The 23,211-nt window shown below is 31.5% G+C and overlaps 1 protein-coding gene across 1 annotated transcript in view; it reads left to right on the top strand.

Annotated features, from left to right (window-relative positions):
- dsh (Segment polarity protein dishevelled) overlaps positions 1 to 22,124 on the top strand; it is a 59,980-nt gene extending 37,856 nt beyond the window's left edge. The window contains 2 exon segments of the mRNA XM_074185810.1: positions 13,801 to 13,992; positions 21,126 to 22,124. Coding sequence (XP_074041911.1) covers positions 13,801 to 13,992; positions 21,126 to 21,163 — 230 coding nt within the window. The 3' untranslated portion in view covers positions 21,164 to 22,124.
- Positions 22,125 to 23,211: the final 1,087 nt, after the last annotated feature.

A 23,211-nucleotide genomic window follows, 5' to 3' on the forward strand; every position in this document is an offset into this window, starting at 1 on the left:
CTCTCGAAATCTTAGAAGAAAGGATTCAACAGGCATTTAGAAGTATATCGCCTCAAATGTTACAAAACGTGTTGAGAGAAACAATTGAACGAGCTGAAATGTGTCTTGAACAAGGAGGGATGCACTTTGAAAATTTACTATAGTGGAATTTTCAATAACTTAGGATATTGCAAAAAATCTAAGTGCATCGCTGAAATTATTAGTTAAATTTGTTAAATTTGTTGATCCAATCGCAAATACATTAGTAACGTTAGATTCGCCAAAAATACTTTTTTCGGAAATTGCTTGTTAAAAAATGGTCGCCATTTGAAAAATAATAGTTAGACACGAAAATGTTATTTTGTAAACTTGTCTCATTCATATTCAACACACTAGTCACTAAAACTTCGCTATTGCAATTTTCTGATATCACCTGAGGTCCATAGATTAGTTTACGTCCGATCATGGCCACCTAGATGCAATTTTAAAAGTGACTCTGAAAAAATCAAGTAGGCTGAAAAACTTCCGGAAATGTCAGTTTCTGATCCAGAATTGTCTCAGAAATCCAAAAATGTCTCAGAAATCCAAAAATGTTACAATATACAGGGTGTTCCATTTAAAAATTCAGAACCGGAGTCATTTCCGCTGAAACCGGAAGTGACCGGAAAGTGAAAAATATGTGAAAACATTCCTCTCCACATACCATTCAACTATACCAAATCTCATTTCAATTCTCCTAATAGTCTAGAAATTATGACTTGTCTAATAGATTCGTTGACACCCGGTATATATATATATATATATATATATATATATATATATATATATATATATATATATATATATATATATATATATATATATATATATATATATATATATATATATATATATATGTATATATATGTATATATATATATACATATATATACATATATATATATATATATATATATATATATATATACATACATATATACATATACATATATATATATATACATACATATATACATATACATATATATATATATATATATATATATATATATATATATACATACATACATATATATATATATATATACATACATACATACATACATATACATATATACATTTTCAGATACAAAGTGTCATTCTTCCTTCAAATATTACTACGAATGAGTCTAATACACCCTCCATTCCTTCATAGTTCACTTCTTTACCGTTTATAAGTGATGCCACACCTAGTAAGGATTTTTAAGGATTTAAATGTGAAAATCTCTTTCAAAACTTCAATTACGAATAATAATTTTTTCCTTAATTTAAAGATAAAACTCCCATCAATCTATGATCGAAATTAGTTTATTCAATCTCCTGCCATAATTGTAATAATGAATATATAGGTCAGACGTCAAGATTACTGAAAGACCGCGTTTCTTCGCATAAAAGTGATAGTAGATTACATCTGCAGAGATGTCCCCTTAATAATCATGTCTTTGAAGAAGGACACTGAATAATAATCAACCAAAACCCTCAAAAAACATGAGTCAAAGAGATCATTTCTAGAAATGGCTTTCATCCCTCAATTGCCTAAACAAAAAAACTGACATCAAACGCCTCAGTGGAATGTATTCTTTTCTCCTCAATATAGATAATAACTTTCAACAAAGTCATTAGATTAATAATAATTATGATTTTTTTTTCATATAACAATTGTTTTTTCCTAATGTTCTCTTCTATTTTACTTGGATTGTTCAAAATTCTTGAATTTTTCCATCCTTGATTACAGGTTTACTATATTCCAATCATTTCAACAGTGATTACTGTCATCTTCCGGGAAAACTACAAGATATTTTGATAATAATATTAAATGTGAACAAGAGCTGATAAAGGTACTTACAATGTCTTTGAGGTTGGGACGCCAATATTTTATAAAAAATTGTCAAGAAATATCGGCGTCTCAACCTCAAAGACATTGTAAGTACCTTTTTCAGCTCTTGTTCACATTTAATATTATTAGGTTCGTTCCAACCAGCGTCAGAAACAGTTTCTGACAGTCAGGAATCTGCGCAGTAATGTGATTTTGTTCCAACGTGAGTTTCCAACCATTAGTAAACTATCAGTTTTCTGTTCCATCCAAGATTCAAACCTGTTCGAAATCTATCAGAATGGTTTAAGAATTATTTTCTAACCATTAATCTGACGCATGCGTATTCCGTATTACTGTTTCTGTTCTTGCAACTTGCAAACAACATAACCTGCAAAAATTGTTATAAAATAAATTATGTATTTGCTGGCGCAGGAAAAATTAGGAATTCTTTAAGTGAACCTAAAATTTGAATATCTTTAATAACACAAATTAATTATTGCGGTGACCTACTTACTTCCCAGTTCCATGTTGATTAGTAAATAGAATAGAGATATAAAATACTGCAACCTTCTTTTAGTCTCCAGAAATACACTTGATTAGATTTATTTTTGAAGGTTATGTTGAAATTCCATGCCAAACTTCAGTTGAACTATCAGCTGTTCCAATCAGAAATTTCAAAGTAATCAGAAACCAATATTTAATAGACATGCGCGTTGACAACGATTTACAAACTGTTGGAAATCTGTTGGTGACTCAAGGTTGGAACGAACCTATTGTCGAAATATCTTGTAGTTTTCTCTGAAGATGACAGTAATCACTGTTGAAATGATTGGAATATAATTGATATAAGAGTACACTTTCACAATTGCTGCATTCCCAAACTAATACAATACTCCTATCCTAACTGGTCAACAACGACTATATATATATAAAATACTTTTCTTATTGATTGAAGTGATCAACGTGGTAGTTTAGTGTTACAAATAAATTAACTTTTGTAGTTAGGACTTTTTTGACCTCTAGTAATAGGTATGTAGTATATTCGTTGAACGAAATATCAGAATATAAAACCCTTCTTTTTCAGATGTCCTATTGATTCAGTCTTCATGAGGTCAGAATTTTTTAAGAAAAATAGGCCGGATCGATCTTAGGAGAATTTATGAGTTTCTATTTATGTTGTTAAGAATTCTACAAAGAAAACATTTCTTTATGTTTTATGATCATGTTGTTGATCAGTTAATTTAAAAAAAAGGGTGAAGTTTTATAAACTATTTGAATGGTAAATTGAAATTATCAGTTGAATGATTCAGAGAAAAGTTGATATTATTCAAATGAATATTCAGAAAGTATTGTGAAATGGGGAAACAATGTGATTTTGAAATTTCTTCGTTCCTATATACTTGTTATTAGCGTATTTGTTGCCATTACTTTCATTATACTTTAAGTTTATTTAAGTTTTATTAGTACAATGTTTGTTAACATTATCCTTAATACTCAGTTAATTCATCTTAGTACTATTTATTTTAAATTATATTTTATTTCTTGAGATATCTGGTAGAAATCTTGTATGTAGAAGAATTATATCATTTTTACGCTTATTATTGTCGTCATATAGATTTACCAGATATTTCTCATGTTTATATTTTCAATTCCTGTTGTTAATTTTAACACATCATACCTTCCTTTGTAAATAAATCTTGTTTTCTTCTTTTTTTTGTTTACCTTTTATTTGATTAAAAAGAACAAAATCCGGACTGGTAGGCTATGGTGAAATGAAACCTTAAGTACCATCTGCTACTGTGGCAGACATCAATGGTATGTACGTTGACTGCGAGAATGAAAGTTATATCTTGAAGTCTCAGCAACGACTGACTGGATTTTATTCTCTTTAATCATTACTCCCTCCAAGAAAACCTATGTTCTTGAACCTTTTATTTGTTTGTTCCTGTTTTAACTGATATAAACTATAAACCCATGCATGAAATGAATAGTATCAATGATTACAATTAATAATGCTTCATTTCTGATTCAAACCCTAGAAAAATGCTCAACAATTTTGATGGTTAATCTTGTTATACAGGGTGTTTCAGAATTCGATGGACAAAATGAAAAAGTGACGTACATTTATGTCTGAAAATCAAGTGTTTAGGATATACAAAGAATAGAACTCATTAAATCAAAACACAATTTTTATTTCAGCACCTCTAAGAGTAAAATGAAGAAACTGATGAAAGTTCACGGTTAGGTCATGAGGTTAGAATCGTTATACCACTGACACAATATTGAAAATACGTTATTTTTTTTAATATTAAACGAGCTTCTGATACAGTTGAAAGGAAAGTTTTATAATAAAACTTGCATAATCGAAATTAAAGGGCCCGTTTTGAACAATCTACACCATCAGAGATTAGTACCGATTCAGGGGTACCACAAGGGAGTGTCCTAGAACCTCCCTAATTTATTTTCTACTTGAATAATATTGAACTATTCAAAATAGTTTATCAACTATTTTGCCGTTGCAATTATATTGGAATGTAGTAATGTGAATTACAAAAAAAATTAATATAATTTTTATGGGTGTTAATAATTATCTCGAAATTAATAAACTGAAACTAAATGTGCCTAAAACCAAAGCTATTATAATTTCCAATAAATTTAAGAAAAAAATATTAATCTAACTGTAGTGAAAAATTGAAGTGGTTAAAATATTTAGGTGTCCAACTGGATAATTTTTTTGTCATTTGGTGATCATTTTAGATATATTTATCAAAAAAATCACAAAAAAAGTTATACTTTTTTTACGAGAATATCTCAAACTCTTATAAGCGAATCTCAAATTACTGTATGTAAGACAACTATTCAACCACTTCTTTATTATTGCACATCGGTTATTTTTTTTCATTGCATATACACGGATAAACTGCAAAAACTACAAAATTTAGGTATGACAATAATTCTAAGAATGAATCGAAACATTGTCTTCATCTTGGAAGCTTTACAGTGGCTACCAATTTCCAAACGACTTTACTATATCGTATAGTGATTTATATCTACTAGTAAGAACCAATAACACTATTCTTCAAGGGTCTTCGTGAATATAATAAATTACCTGGTGATATGAAGAAATAGCATTAAGTAATTTTGAATCCAGTTAATTAATTTTTGCCAGCACGAAAATGTTTCTGTGTACCCATTTTATTTTTCAAAATTGTTATTAGTAGTGATTGTACAATTGATATCTATCTGCTGTTTCGTTAATTCTTAGCAGTATACAATTATAAATATGTATGTTAGGATACCTACTTTAATAAATATCTATCTATCCTACTGTAGCCTAACAATTGTTTGGTAAAATAATTTGAGTGATGTATAAATGCCTTGGAATGGAATAGTCCTTGAAAATTTTGCCGGCAGTGTAAAACTCTTCTCACTGTCTAGGTGTTCATTGTCAGTTTGGCAAAGCCTGAAGACCAGAAACAATTTGTTGTCCTCTCATTGAGGAGAGTTTTTTGACAGTTCACTACCAATTTGAACGTTGCTCGATGAGAACTAAGTACTTCTATAGCCACTTGGCTCTTCGAAAATATAATTGATTTATGTGTGAAGTTGTTTTCTGTCAATCTATCCACATATAAATCAATTTTTCAGTTGTTCACCTGAAATATGGTCGCAAAGGTCTTTGGGCAGGTTGAAATCTCTGTCCTGGATCTGCGACTGTATCCACTTGCACCAGAACCTGAATGTCTATTTGATCCAACTGCTCTTGGTATTTTCTCCTCCTGGAGAATCTACTTTCTACTCGGGATTAGGACTGTATAAGGCAGGTCATAGTTGACTATTGGAGAAACTGAGTCTTAGGCCATTCCTAGAAATCTGTGACTTTCAGTGTCGGCCAGTAGTCTGAGCCATTTGCCTTAGAACTGTTGTCCACTAGACAATTGCTCCATAAGTCATTATTGGTCTCACAATTATTGAACATATCCAATATTTGATTCATATTTTACTCGGAAATGAATCTGAAATTCATATTTATTTTTAATTTCATTTATTACAGTTTGAATCTACCGCTACTTTTTTACTAGAGTCTGTATACTAACCTGTCTATTAATTCACTTTTTTCCAGTTACTTTTAAATTACGGCATGCAAGCCAACGTTTTAACAACATTGTTATCCTTTACCGTTGCAAATTTTAGTTATGCTCCAGGAACATCTTCTTCTGTTAAAAACATTCTTTTTTAATTGTACTTTGCCATATGTTTATATGAGGATTAGGCAGTGTTTGTCCTTACCGAACTACTAGCGCTTCTAGTGAGTGATTTTTCGTACTTCAGGAAAAAGGTTCATTGAAGGAAATCATCCAGATTTCTCTTCCTGGTGAAAAATACTATCACAGTTTTACTGGGGTTTACAGATATCTGCACCCTCTGGCACCAACTGTGAACGTTGTTTAACATCCATTAGAGGCTATTACAGGCTACCCTTCCCGACGTGGTCCTTGCTATGATGAGGTCATTTGCATTAATTTGCAGACCTGCCCCTCTTCTATCTTGAAGAGTCGTAATGGCTGTTCTATTTTTGAGTAATGCATAGATCCAACCAGATATCGATTCTACGCCTTTTTCAAACAAAGCTGATCTAATACATTTATTTATTCAATTATTTACTCATTTGCACGGGGTACGTGTGTTACGTCATAATAAAATACATACCTACAAATACAAAAAATCAGAACATTACATTATCTATACTCCTTCAATATCGAAAAATATGTCCACCATTACCTGTTCCGTTTTAGAAAACGCAACTTTGTTATGTCACACTTTGAACTACCCTGTAGATAAATATTTTTTTTCTGCAGCCTCAATCAATATACATATAATGAAATGAAGAAATTCACGAAAAAATAATTAGTTTGGTTCATAGAGACCCTGTTGTATGGTCCCTGTATAATTCTATGCTATACCAGTTGTAAATAGTTTTATGGCAATGGGCGAGAGTATTTCCAGTTCGCTTGGAAGTAGAACTGGGAATATGCTATCCTCTCCGGGAGATTTGAATGGTTGAAATGATTTAACTATTCATTCAACTACCGGTGCTGTGATAACTTCCTTGGCGACCTCCCAATCGTTGTTTTTTCATCGTCTAGCGCCCTCAAAAAAGATCTATTGTTATCAAGAATCAAACTTTAAAAAAAAAAGTGATTCTAAAGTTTCTTTTCAAGAGTTCGTGAATAGGCCGTCAGTTCATTTCGTCTGATTTCAGCGGTTGCGTCTCGTAGAGATAATCTTGTGAATTTTGCCGCGTTTTGTTAGCTCTGTCGGATTTCTCAGAGTGTCCGGGTTGAGCAGTTGCCTACTGGGCGAGTGTCCGGGTTACCGGGCGGAAAAGAACCTGTCCAAAACCAAAAATATATTATGAAACCCATCCTCCGCAGTACAGCCATAGACCAAGATCTAATTCCTTATGAAGAATAATCCACTCCAAGGTTGATAGAGAATGGTTCATTTTTCTCAATTTAGCGAGGATCTGTTCGGCGGTTTGTATATGACTGACTTCCTCAGATAGGTAAGCAATACAGATGTGTAACTTGAGAAGTAGGTGTCCTGTGACGATTTCAGCGAGGCACCCTCCAATAGCTGCAGGGTACTAACTGCACCTACCAGTAAAGAGATGCTCATTTGATCCTTACATTAACCTGTATCATGCTGGAATATGCAGCTGTGACCATCTTCTGGAATATCCTTTACAGCAGCCATAATGGCATATCAACGAGATTCCAGTTGATTGGTCAATATCGAACTTGTCGAATGTTTAGTATGTAAGATTTTCATATAAGGGCTAAATCAGCTACCCCTGACGATACATTCAATTCATCCATACAGAGTTTTTTACCTCTGGTTAGGGCGAATCATGAGATCCTAAGTTGACTTACCCAGTGGAAGTTTGTTTCCCCTCTCGATGCCTTACAAAGAAACTGCCGACTTTCGGTAACTATTTAGTTTTTATGTCATTCGAATTGAAATCGTATATCCATCCCTATAAATTAAGAAACAGAGTTCGAAGAAATCAGGTTTTTAGTCAGGGAAGCTATAGATTACGCTGTAGACGACCCCTCCCGATATAGAAGGCCCCGACACTCTGTCGAATGAGGCCCTCATGTCCTCCGTTAATAGATGAATAATATCTTCATCCATCCCACCCCAGCCAGGTAGGGGTACACCGCGAAGGGCGGTACTGATGTCTGAGGACATTCATGCCGCCATCACTAATCAGTTATGACCCATTTGTCTATCTGACGAAAACCAGTTTAAGAGGTAGGGGAGCAAGGCTCCAGCCTGAAAGAAATCGAGATGACGAGCAGGAAGAAATCAGTCTAGTTCTAAACTCCAGACATCACTAGTAGATGGCAAATGAGACTGCCGTATATACACAGGGTGAATCTCCAGGAGCTGGATCGATCGATTGTGGGAAAACTGTAATGAGGAAAAATCTGAAAATTTGACAATATACTAAGGTGGATGGTGGCAACTCAACTAAAATACTTTCAAAATGGCTGCACTTTTGGTTATACCGGAAGTAGCTGTCAACTTCGTCATTTTAAATGGAACACATTTTTGGATTCTACACCAGAATCTAAATATTTTTTAAGTATCATGTCTAGCCGTTTTTTACATATTTAAGTATTTATGTCAAAAATAATGTTTGCAGAGCCTACAATAATTATAAATTTTTCCTATAAAGAAACCTTTATCATTATGTTTTGATAGGGTTTATTATAGAGTAGAACCAAATTTAATAGACTTTATATGAAATTTCGATAATTGTTAATACAGGGTGGTCAAAAAAGAAGAATATAAATGAAATTTATGAAATCGTCTAAAGTGACTTTTTTCAAATGGAACCCCCCATTTTATCTACTTAATTGTATTAAGAATTAAAAATAAGGGTAACTTTGTATAAGTATATCTATTTCGAAAATTAGTAGTTTTTGAAATATTTGCAATTCAATATTTTTCCATTACTATACGGTTTTTGAATTCTGTCAGTTGGCCATGACGGCGAGGCGTTAGAAAACAATCAATTGATACGATAATGTCACTATTTGTCATTTGCAAATTGTCAATAATAAATCATGCCGTGACGATTGAATTACACAAACGAAGATTATTTGAATTTATTTATATTTACGGAGAATGTATGAAGTTATTTCAAGGACATAATTTCGTTAAGCGCGTCCAAATTTAAATAAAACAGTGTGTGAGATATCATCGAATTTTTTTATTCGTTTGAAAGACCTATTGATGCCATTATGTGTGAAATATAACTTCGTTAAAATGTCCGCCACGACCGATGACAAAAGTTATGTTGGCTTTGAGGACCACTGTGGTTTGTGGCTTATTCAAACGCACCTGCGACTTGAGAAAAAGTCACATCCGCGTGAGATTACCATGCCCTCAAATCGCTTGTGTAGAATATCTAATGTGGCATGAACTGTGTGGCACGTAGCGCCGTCCTGTTGAATCCACATGTTGTTGGTGTCCAAATCATCCAATTGAGGCCAAAAGACACTCTTGGATCTGATGTGGATTGGTATCGTTCCAAATTCGACAATTTTGTTTGTTCGCGTACCCATTCATCCAGAAATGGGCCTCATCGTTGAAGATGATTTTTCGATGAAAATTAGGGTCAGTTGCCGAGTGCTCCAGAGCCCATCTAGCGAACACACGTCGTTGTCTATTATCGTTTACCTTCAGTTAGTGGGTCAGTTGAATTTTGTACAAGGGCAGGCCCAAGTCACTTCGCAAAATTCGCCAAGTTGTGGTTTGCAAGCGGCGGAGTTCTTGTGAGCGACGCGAAATCGACTGCCTCGGATACTCCTGCGCATTTTCACAGACACCGGCGATGTTTTCGGCAGATCTTGCGTTTCGTCGACATACGAGTGTTGGTAGATCTTTTACTGAACTTAAATTCATCCACCACATTGCTAATAGTATCTTCAGTAGGATTATGGCGACCCTAAAGCAGGCGAAGCGTGCGGTACGTTGCCCGAACAGAACACGCATTTTGATAAAACAATTTTATTATTTGCACGTGCTGTTGAATGCTATATCCATCCATGATGATTTGGAAAACAGACTGAATAAATGATAACTAATTTGACAGATGTATCTAGCTTTAACAAGATGGCCGTTATCAACTGTCAAAGTTCTGAAGTCCCTGTTGGAAGACCATAATGTAAATAGTCCCATAACAGTGTTAAATTCATCGAAATTTTTCCAAAAGTATGACGCAAAAGTTTATTGATTTTTAAGCTGTTTCTGGATACATTTAATCAAATGCTGTCAAAAAGTAGTTTCAAATTGTTGGAAAAATTGACTGAAGTTAATCTCGAATTTAGTTGCAAACCCTGTTGCCATTTCGGTGTAAGGGTCATAGTTTTAATACAGGAGTAATAAAAACAACACACAAGTGATCATCTTCAAGAGGAAGATGATCAAGAGGAAGATGTGATTGAAACACATGTCAAGGTGTTAAAATAATGGTTTGGTGTTGGAAAAAACTCCAGTAATGTTATTTTAGGAAAGATTATTGATATATCGACAGATGGAGCACGAGCAAAGTCAAACATGGAGGTAGGAGTATCGGAAAGGCTATTTCAATACATTAAAAAGGTCAGGGGAAGGAAAATATTCGTTAACCACTGCATAATTCATCAGAAAAATTTGTGTGCAAAAAGATTGATTTTGTCAAATGTCACAGTACCAATGATTGATTGAACTTATCAATTTTATAAAGTCGCGAGCGTTAATTTAGCGTGAATTTAAAGAATTCTTTACAGATTTAGAAACTGAATATGGCGACGAGGTTTTTGATACCGAAGTACGTTGGCTTAATACAGGTGCAATGCTAAAAAGAGTATAAAACTTGAAAAGCGAAATACAATTGTTCTTGGATATAGAGGGATATGCCTTTCCTCATTTTGGTAATAAAGAATGGATGTGCGATTTCGGGTTTCTTATCGATATGACTCGGCATCTTAATGTGGAACTTCAAGGCAAAGGACAATTTATTCACAATTTGTATGATGAAGTTCAGGGCTTTGAGCGCAAATTAAAATTGTGAAAACAGCATCTTTTGCACTACTTCTCAAAAATATGAACAATATATAAGACATTTTAATTAACGAATTTCAGTTATGATTCCAAATATTCAAACCTGAGAAGACAGCGGTTTCCATGAAAATTGTTTATTCGCCATTTAATATCGATGTGGATACAGTTCCCGAAGACTTAAAAAAAATGGAAGTGATTGACATGCCGAATAATACCGATTCAAAGAATGTATTTTTCTCAGCAAACGTCGAAAATTTTCATAAATCTCATGTGACCCCTGAAAAATTTCCGCTTTTGACGAAAAATGCAAAGCAAATGATGTCTCTGTTCGGAAGTACGTATGTTTGCTAACAATTATTTTCAACCATGAAATTAATCAGAAATGGCCACAGATCAAGGCTGAGTGATGTACGATTAGAAAGCTTCGTAAGTGTAGCTACCTCATCAATTCCGTCTGATATTGATTATCTTGTATCGAAAAAACAGTGCCAAATTTATCATTAAAAATTTCAAGTAAATTCGTATTCCTGTTCTTTTCTTGTTTGTTTTTTGCATGAAAATTTGTAACTATATGAAATCTTTTTTTTTTTTTTAATTTCATATTTTTTATTCTAATGATTATTATAAATAAAGTTTTGTGAATTAATAGATGTTACTTTATGTGCGTCCCGCCAAAAAAATTTCAAAATTTAAATTGGCCCGTTGATTAAAAAGGTTGCTCATCCTGTACTAGACTATTTTAATTTCAAACTCACGCATCATTCTAAATGGCATACACAGCCACCATAGCATTTGCTAAAATTTTATTGACCAAAAGAATGAGTCTTCATTGAGTGAGACATTTATTCTAATACACCTCTAGTTTGATGATTATGAATTTGAAATTTAAAGACAATGAATTCGTCAAGGTATTACATTAGCAGATTATTTAAATATTATTTAATTGAAAATATCAGTTACATATCAAGATAATACCCATTCCTCAGATACGTAAAATTTCAGAAGACTTTTACACTGAAATACTTCCACAGAAATTGATGTGAGCTTCATCAATCTTATTACAGAATATATACGATATGATAAGACTCTAATAAAGAAGTATATTTCTTTGAATTTTTCGTTAGGTATAACTAAAATGAGCATTTAATGAAAAGGTGTTATCTGGAATGAAACCCAAGTACTCATAAATCGTTTTTCTATGACTTGAAACCAATCACAATTCATAAGTAACTTTCTCTACGCTAATCACATAGATGCAAAATCATAACTTTACAGTTGTCTTTCAACTATTTTCACTAAAAATTGAGCCTTGATAACTTTTGACTTCAATAATTGTTACAAACTTAATCACTGAAAGAAAAGTAAGAATAAAAACAGACTCGAAAAATGAAAACGAGTGAATCTGTTTTCCGTTAACCAGCTGTCGAACCCTTACGAACGACAACCCTCAGAAGTCGAAACTTGTGCGAGCTAAGGACTAACGAGGTCTTACCTTCTAACGTGTGATTCCCCACTATAAATTTGTAATGTAATTGATATTTAAAAAAAAGTTTGTCACTTGATAACGAAATGGAAATTATTAGAAGAAACTCAATAACTTTATGTCACACTAACTTGTAAACGGCTTCTTGGAGTAGTGCTCAGAACTCTGGGCTAGTGTGCTAGAGGACCTGTGTTTAATCGCAGGTAAAATCATATCTTTGGCAGTTTTTTTCTCGCTCAATTTTTGACTTATTTGAAATTGAATGAAATAACAAAAATAGAAAATATTTCTGAATGCCTTTTTTGAATTACTTCCTGTTATGAAATTTGATGATATAACAAATATTGTTTTTTAATGATCCTGTTATAGTTATACCATACTTCAGTATAGTATTCTACTCGCGAATAAAGTTGATTACTCACTCGAATGATCTGCAAATTTCATTCTCTCATTCATTGAATAATATGCTATTACCAAATTCATATAATATTTACTGAATTATTATACACAGTTATATATTATAATAAAATGATGCTGTTTTTTTTTAAATGAAACCATATGGAACATTATTCCTTGGCAAATATGATGCCAATAAATACACTTTCGTAAAGATGTCTTTATCAAAAATAAATCATTATTGATATCTAAAATATACTGTTATTCATTATTTAGATGATTTCGTTTTCTTAGCTATTGCTTTTTGAAATTAAAATTGATAAATGAACTGTTTTATTATCATAGATATAAATTGAGTTGAATGTCAAAAATCAAGTGCTCCTATTAAATTTCATTAGTTCATTGTTTAATATGATAGATATAATATGATATAAAATCCCTGAAAAAACAAATATAATTGAAAATTAAAATGAATTTCTGAAAATAACAATTATATTAAGCGAAAAATTTTAAATACAACCATTAAAATTAACTAAAAATTAAAAGATTTCAAGCCAAGTTACTTCATGATGTTTTGATTGTTAGTATCCACAATCGTCTTCGGGTGATAACTGGACTATTCCTCCGAGAGATGACTATTTATAGGTTAAACGAGTGCTAACAATCGAAACGTCGTGAAGTAACTTGGCTTGAAATCTTTTAAATTTTAGTTCTTTCTAATTGTTCAATTTTTTGTTTAATTGTTATTTTCAGTCATTCAATTCAATTTTCAATTCTATTTGTTCTTTCAGGGATTTCAAATTATATATCACATTTGACAATGGAAGTCCGAACTGATGAAATTCACCATGAAACATTGTCAACCACCTTCAAACAAGTACTCACATTATTGAAAATTTAATGATTGATTCACTTTGACAAAAAGTTTCATTTGCTATTTCTACTATCAATAAACATGTCAAAAAATTTTTAGGCGGATCTTCAGGCGGATCAGATCAACTCAAAGATGCAGCAGCAGGTCATAGCAGTGCGTCTGATAGTGATTTGACTTCGCTGGGACCCAGATCGGCCATGCCAATGACCAGTGGCAATGGTAATGGCAGCTCCAATGGTTCTGAACAGAGTAGTGGGACTCAAGTGGCAACTCAGGCCAAAGATATTGCCGGTAGTAGACAATCTTTTAAAATTGCTATGGGAAATCCTTGCGAGTTGTTTGTTGATGTTATGTAGAATGTTATTTTTTATAAAACGGCGCGCATGGAGGATAACTGTGTTCATTGAAAATGTGTAAATTGCATGACTTCCTTCATTTTCTATTCAATCTGCATTTGGTAAAAATTTCCCATTATATATAATTGTACTGTACTACTGAGCCAGTCCAAAACTGATAATACTATGAATTCTGTGTTTATCAGTAGGATTTCTATCAATTTAAAGTTGTTAGTAAGACTCGGCCCAAAATGAGACAGAAGGGCAAGTTACTCAGTAAGTACTCATCTATCATGGTACAGAATGGGGTCATTTTAACAGTTTTTTATTCTAAAAATGAAATCGAAGTAATTTGAAGATGATGGAAAATGCCATCAATTTGAAATTTTCGCCATTATATTCTGAATGACAAGCACTAAAATATATAGATATTAGATTTGACTATACTTTTGACTTTTCGGTGCGTTTTTATCTTGAAAATGTTTAAAAAGAGTGATATTTTCATTAAATGGTAACTTTGTGATTGACTTTTTGGTTACTTTCTTTTTATAGTATTTTTGTTATTATTTCTCTGAGTAAAATGTCGAATTTGAACACAGTTTTCCTTGAAATAATTTTTACCACTAGTTATCAAAGCACAAGTTATTGCTTTATATGTATAGTATATAACCAGATTTTTTTTTGTATATTGAAAGTATATTTATAAATTTTAGAAATATTTAAACATGTACACGACAGTAAATAATTTTTATAAGATTGTTTTAATATTATAACTATTTCTTTAAACAGCGTTATTTCTTATACATTTGATGTATATAATACAGTTTATATAATGCCTGGTGAAATCTGATAATATTAATTTACCACTCAATAAGTATTTATTCAATATCATTCACTGGTGCCATGCACTTGAAGCTTGTTTAAAAGAACGGAAATAATTTTTGATGAAATCAAAATCATAGAAACTATGGATTGTACTAAACTGACACAATTTTGAACCACACAGTTCCAAACAGTTCTTTGTTTTCCAATTAAATTTGACAATATTTAAATAAATTGATGGATATAGCCGTTTCTACGGGGTAGGAGAACATTGTGAAAAATAAGAAATAAAACTATCTGTTTTTTTTACCACTTGTATTGTAACTAACATTATTGCAGTGTCGTCATATAAGAATATTTTCAAATGAATACAATAAACGCATTCATTTAAAAATGTTTTTATAGGACGAAACTGCAGTAATGTTAGTTCAAATACAAGTGGTAAAAAAAAGTTTTATCTCTCATAAGACAAAATTTGATGAATATTCATGATGAATTTTTTTATTAGGTTGTTGACATTTCCAGAAACAACTCTACATATGCTTTCCCAGTTTTTTGTTCTTGCAGTACGGTTGCATAAGAAGGCCATTGCCTACCTTTCATAAGTACTCAAATTGTAACTAACTAATATACTTTATTGTATGATTTACACTATAAAGGGTTTTACAAAAACCGCGTCACCTGTTTCGCTATACATTAGCTTTCTCAAGCTTAAAATAAATAAAAATGCTTGTGAAAGCTATTGTATAACGAAACACATATCGCTGTTTTCAAAAAAACCCTTTATAGTGAAAATCATACAATAAAGTGTATTAGTTAGTTTTAATATGGATTTTTTTCAAGTATCGGCCAGTTCTATTCAATTATACTCAAATTGTGAATAAATCTGGTATTTTTGGAGGAGTCTGGTAATACTTGTCATACTTCCATCGCACTTAGAACAATTCATATTATAAGAGTAAAATCAGCACCATTGATATGGCTCACACCATATTCTTTGAAAGGTATCTTTTATCGAGGAGTCGATGTTTCTTACTGTTTTTTGTATGTTTAACCTTCCACAATCTGAAAAATCAATGGAGCTGAATTAAAAAGTTCTGCGTAACTGGTCGTATTCATAAATGTTGTTTACCAATTGAATAATCAATGGGAAAATGAAATGTTTCCATTGATTGAAAATTTCCAAAAGATTGACCATGGGAGAATGACTCAATAAGCCATGAGGCTGCAGAATTGACAAGTATGTTTTTCGACTGGTCTAAAAATTCGGAATTTTCAGTTCCATATTGTGAATTGAAGTTTTATTTATAATTTTAAGCAATGTAAATGTGAAAATGAAAATATTTCAAAACCATTACATATGCATGTTACCTATTGGCATCACTTGTTTCTGAAAGGTAACCACCAATTCTGCTGGAATTCCCACGTTGGCAACAGTAACTTTAGGATGTTTCCAACTTTCATCCAAGTGAACAAATCAGGACAGTTTATCCAGCTATTGGCCGCTAATACCTGTACTATAAGAAACAATTTAAAAGATATTCAATATTTTTTACAAATAATCAGATTTTGTGAAAACATTCATTATTTCAAATCATTTTTTTTTTCATTTCAATAATTTAATGAGAATTGGTTCAATAGTTAAGAGAGTTTAATGGACTTTTCATTCATTATCTTGTTATGCTACAACAAAATAACTTTAATTCTTAGTATATTGTGCAACTGATAGATATATAAATGTTCACATCCTAAATTTTGTCTATTTCAGTTTTTTACCACAGGTATTACAGATTCAGTATTACAAGTACTTTCAAAAATATCTACAAAACTTACTTCAAACAAACCAAATATTTTTTTATTCCACAGATTAAATAAAATTTGCTAATTGTTTATTTGTAACTTGTTATTTGTGAGATTTGAATATATGGACAACCTTGTAGCAGTTATATAAAAAAAAACAAAGAACTAGTTTGAATAAATTGTTATGAAATAATAGAATGTGCAGTTTTCAATAGTGCAATCTCTTTTTTTTAAGTTGTCATTATAGAGTCTAACATATATTCAAAAATTAAAAAATGCCCATTTTCAAAGACGAACTTACTGTTACTATAATATTAGTACTCAGTAGTGTAAACGTCCTCAATATCAGATTTCAATAGATGATAAGATGATAGTTTCATGAATTGATCCATGCAAGTGTTCAAAAATTTACTACAAATATTGAAGATCGCAATAAACCAGTGTTGCATTTATGAACATTGTAAGCAGAAATACATTCACATGTTATAATATTGTTGCATGAGGCATGTAGAAAATAATAAATCAACCTATATTTTCTCTTTTGTTTCATTTAGAAATTTGTGCAGTATAGTAACGATAAGTATACACATAACATTGCTTCCTGCATGAATCAACTTTAAAAAGCTTGTGCAGTAGATTCAAACCAAATAATGATACTTGCTTCTACTCGATATCTGTTCAAGAAGTCAAAGTTAGTATGAATTCATACTTTTGTTTATACAAACCATTTGAATTATGTGAATTTGTAGTTATGTGCATAATATTTTATATTCACTTTAAAGAGAAAAGTCCTTAGATAGCTCCAGAAATTGCAGTGTTTTTACTCCTAAAAGTATATCTTTCACTTCTCAAAATAAAGTAACTTTTGGGAGTTGAAAAAAAACAAAAGGGTTAGTTTTTCAAAGTGTATCTCACATATGGCCTAGAATATTGTGGCGTCAGCAATAAAAATAGTAATAGTGTTCGAAGTTGATTTGATTGAGATTGAACTTATCCAAACTTGTTGCCATCTTCTCAATCAATGTGAGATATTTCCATCTCATACATCTATTTCTTATCATTCCTGGAAAAAATTAGTAGATGAAGCCTTTGATCTTTTATTTAACCATGTGGAATTATTACATCCGTTTGAACATCTTAACCTTGTCTTTGAAATTTAAAATAATTTTTAGGCATAAGTTTCAACATTTTCATGGTTGCCTGCCAGCCGTTATACTTTTGTAACATATTTCCGGTAAAACACTGCAGACCATATAGAATATTACTTTGTACAAGTTTTTTAATTTTTGATCTCAATGTTAGTTGTCCATCAGTGTATATTCAAACTAGCAGTTAAAAATATTTCCTTTAGCTTATAAACATATTCCGCTTTTCTTTGTCCTAATATAGAGTCGTTTCCTTTGGCATACCCACCCTGTGTGCATATTGTTCATAATTCAGTGGTCTGTTGTGTCTCTAATATGCCCTTCAAGAAATTTTTTCAGTATTTTCAATGACCTGAAACTTATTATTAGTCACAGACCTTCACTAAATCCTGTCTAAATTATTCAAGGTTTTGGAATGAAAAGGGGCCCTATTCCATCTCTATGTTGCAGGTATGTTTCAAAACTAAATTTGATCTGAGGATTATACAACTTTTTTAAATAAAAGTTTTGTCCCTTTTCTGCAGCATTATGACGTCTTTCCACAACATACATGGTCTCTGCCAATTCTCCCTAAACTCTATTTTGATGGGCTGAATTTTTCTAGGACTCTGAAATTGTGTTAACTGATTCGGAAAATCTCTCTTATAATTCTTCCTCATGTTTTTGTGTCTTTTCCAGCATTTATTTTTAGATTATCTACCGAGATGTGTCTTTCCTCAGAAAGCATCTTGTAGAATCTACATTATACTTGGGTCTGTCAAACCTCTTCGCATTGCCCTCTCTTTTGTCTCTGAAATTTCCTCAAGGTTTTATAGTTTTATTAAGAGATTAATTATATTTTACCTACGCAACAGTATTTCTTGCAAGTTTTTGAATATTTCTGTTTGAATTCTGGTTAACTGCCTAAAAATATTAAAGCAGGGTTGTTATATGAGTGCAGTATCAAAACTTTCCCATATTCTTTGTAAGTACTGCCAAGTCATCCTAAATGTGTTGTAGGTTAGCTTGTACACATTTTATTGGGAGTCCAAGGAGTCACTCTTAGAGTCCTCTCTCTGTTCATACTCCTAGTTCATATAATTATGTATGAGAGAAGGTAAGCAAGACTAAATACTCCGAGAGATCTCTTGACATCCCAGATACTCTTATGGTGAAACATGATAAGGCCTGGGTACCATTCATCTATCGATGTGGGTCACACAAACTGAGTCGATTAAGCTTTCTTTTCAGTTGGCAAGGAACATCATAGACTAATTTTTGCCGCAGGGGTGCCCTAGATCAATCTCAGCTTATAAATTGCAAGATGTCTTTCTCATAAAAATAAATTATCAAAAACATTTTTGAGTCAGACATATTTTGAATATTCCCTACTTTCTTGGGTTTTTCGAGGAAATCGATAAATCCTCTTTACTTTCATTTTTGAGTAAATTTTCCAGATTTTACAGTTGTGAATTTCATATGTGATTACTGACATTAACGGCTGATTCATACATCAAACTCTTACTTTAACAAAAGTTCTGTGGGTGAGTATTCTTTCTTTAAGGATTCCTTGAAATATATGAATGTGCATGCTTCAACTGACTGTGGTCAATACTATCCGAAAAATAACCCTGTTCTTTGTTGATATTTAGTATTATATGTGAAATGTAAGTAATACCAACATTCATATTTTCTCAACTTTATGTGACTTGTGACTCTGAACGTTCACAATTTCAATTTTTTTATCAATGACCTTGAGTCCGAGAGAAAAAAATTGTTGAATCAAAACACCCTAAATACACATATAATCAATTTTAATTTATAAATAATGAAGTGAATGTTTTTTGTATGAATCAACCATAACGATAGCTTTTTTATATCTCTACTTAAGTGAGTTAAATTTCGAAAGATTTTAACCTTCTTCTAGTACTTTTTGCATTTGGCATGTGTTTCCGTTCATCAGAATTCTTCTTAAGTTATCACTTCTACAAAAAATAAACTATTGGTCAAATTATCAAGAAATTTGTAAATTATGGAAGAAAACAATGTGTTTGAAGCAGATATTTTCAGGAAGATCTGTTCTGTGTTGATGAATGGTGACCTTTGGTTCATTTATCAATCAGAAGAAACCAGTATTTCTACGAAATCGACACGAACAACCTTATTGGTAATTTTCAGCATCAACATCCCTTGCTAGGTTATTTGACGATTTTCAGTGTAGGCAGTATTTAGTAATTTGACGTATTTTAAAAATTTTTAAAGCTCTGACGATACAAAATAATAGTCCTGATCTAAATTCCATAAAACCTTGAATATTTTCATAATATATTGGCTTTGTATAATTTTTTATAAATGCAATGCCGCCTCATGTTTTGTTGGATTTTGTGATCAGCTTTCCATTTGCGATATTTAATGTTGAATGTTGTGAAAACTGTTTATCATTTTTTTTATTGAATATTCATAATGTGTGGTGCTATATTGATTGCTTTATAGCCCATCAATATGCATGAAGATACACTTTTAACGTACAGATATTGGTTCCTGAATTATTTTAAGAATTACCCATTGCATGAACCTAAGTGTTGTTGCTTTTTTAAATTATGAGTGACAACTAAAAAAGGTCAGGAAAAAATCTGGCCAAAATCTAATAGAACTACTGGAAAATTGTTTATGGATTATTCTTTTTTTAGATGAAACGGGCTGGAAATGGTTTTTTCTCATTCAGAAAAACGTTTGAGCCTCGCCATCACTTCCAAAATACAAAGTCATACATAAAATAGACTTCCTCATCGTTTAGTATAGTAACTGAAACAACGTTGGGCTGATTTTGCTTCAATTTATAAAATGTTAAGTAGTAGAAAGACTCCTTATATTGTTTCCAGAATGAAATTATTCGAGTATATTTTATGAAATTATGAAAGTGTATTAGAAGTTTTGTATTAAAATGTATGTTAAAACAAGTGTTTCATTGAATAAACTCCCTAACATTTGGATGATATTGAACTTTCATAAGAAAAATGATAAACAGTGGTTGAGCAATCCAATACTCGTAGTGATAGTGCCAGAATAAAATGAAGTAGAATGGTTTCTTTCAATAATGCATTTTTTGCATCTTTTTTTTTCATGCCATTTTTATTTTTTCACTAATTCAACGTTTAATTTCAGTTTTAAGTTACCTCTAGTGCAATATTACACATCATTTTCCAATTGCTTTCCGAATTGGCGCTAAGGTAAGTTTTTATTTTTGTCACTAAGCACAATTTCAATCGTGCATGATTTCTTTTAAATTGCATGTATTTTTCTCTAGAACTGTTTTTAATCTTTATTTTATTTTTGTTTCCAGACACAGGTCTGATGACTTACCAGTTCACACAGACTTAGGAAGAATTGCTGTTCAAAAACTACTTATATGTATACTGTATTCGTACTTTTTATATTAGCTTTGTATATTTTTAGTGAATATGAAATATTTAGTACCTGTACAGTTCATTTTGATATTTTGATGGGCAGTGAATTTTGTATAGGGTTCATCAAAAGTATTAGTTCTATGAACTTAATTTTTATTTTATGAGTGAAACTGATTCATACTTATCTATCCAATTTTTTTCTCATATTGGATATTAGTGGTAATTAATGATTCGGGTGTATGATAGATTACTTTGTTATAATCAAATGTCATTTGATGAGTATATACTCCATTCTCCAAACTGGGTTTATGAAAATTACTCAAATATAAATTATTTTCTCATAACGAATCATGAATAGACCCTTAAAATTTGTTATTTACAAAATAATAGTACTTTGGTGTTTGCAGCACTTTTAGTTATTTGTTTGATTGAACATCATACGAGTTAACATTTTACAAATCATTATCGATGAATTTGTGATGAAAAGTTGAACTGCAAACAATTTTTAAGCATAAAATCCCATCAAATGTTGTTTCTCTCACGACTTAAATATTCACTGCCACTGGTATAATTATATAAGGTGCTTTAAGTTTAATATTTATAATTCTATTATATATTTTATTCTCTATTTTTGAAATGTAATATTATTTTGAATATTTCAAATCTATCTACATTTTTGAAATCTCTTGTGATATTATATTTTTTTCCTGAGTTCAAACAGATGTATATATTTTAGTACACAAAAGTAACAAAAACAAATAATGCTAACAGGGTATATTTTGTTTTGCATTTTTATTATTATGGTATAGAAATATAACATGTTTTCTACCAAATTTTTTGTGCTATCTTGTGGAATATACAGGGAAATTGTAACCAAAATTTGTGTGATTGGAAGCATGTACGACATAATCCAAAATATTATATATGTAAATTTACTTGGCATTTTATATTATCTTCATCCTGATTAAAAAAAAAATTTAAAATAAATGTTGACAGATTTTTTACACCTATGTGGTGAAATAAATATTGTGGAAAATTATATCAAGAAATGATTCCACAGCCTGTATCTAAATAAGAGATCAAAAAGTTGATGTCTAGTTTTTTACACGTTCAATAAAACAAAAATTGTAGCAAAACAACTGACTCCTGCATGAAAGCTCATCGACGGAATTCATTTGTTTAGTCAATTACCAAAATTTGGATGATTTTGAATATTCACTTGAAAAGTTATCAAAGAAAAACATTTTTCATTTTGTAATGAATTGATATGTTATTAATTTTTGGGGAATGTCAGAAAAACTGCCGTCAAGCACAACGTCTATAACAAGAATGTTTTCCAGACAGACCCATTTCGTCACGAATGACTTTTTCGAGAGTTGTAGAAAAATTGCCAACTGGGTCATTTCCTTCTACTATAAAGCATCGTCATCATACGAGATCTGTTAGAACTGAAGATTTAGAGATCAATGTGTTGGCTTATATTTTTATTCATCCACATGTTTCAATCCGTACTCTTGCAGAAGAAGTCGGTGTGAGTAAATCTAATGTACAGAGAATTCTGAAAGAAAATAAATACCACCCATTCAAAATTCAGTTGGTACAAGGTTTGAAACCCACGGACTTTGAACGACGACTTGAATTCATTGCTTGATTCAGGTAATATTACATGAAAGTCCTAACATATTCAGTCAAATTTTGTGAATCGCGATTCCACAATAATGGAGTTGTGAATCGACATAACAGTCACTATTGGTCTCAAGAAAATCCCCACTGGGTCCGCGAAAGAAAGTTTCAAACTACTTGGGGTATTAATGTATGGTGTGGATTGTTCAATGGCCGCATCATAGGACCTTACTTTTTCAATGAAAATCTCAATGGATTGCGATATTTACATTTTCTAGAAAATGATTTGATCCAGTTGATGGAAGATATTCCCATAGCAGAACGACAAGGAATTTGGTGGCAACAAGATGGTGCTCCTCCTCACAATTCACAGGTTGTTACTGAATATCTGGATAGAAC

Source organism: Leptinotarsa decemlineata, unplaced genomic scaffold, assembly GCF_025532065.1.
Source record: "Leptinotarsa decemlineata unplaced genomic scaffold, Ldec_3_MD MMD2_tig00078346_RagTag_RagTag, whole genome shotgun sequence".
NCBI lineage: Eukaryota > Metazoa > Arthropoda > Insecta > Coleoptera > Chrysomelidae > Leptinotarsa > Leptinotarsa decemlineata.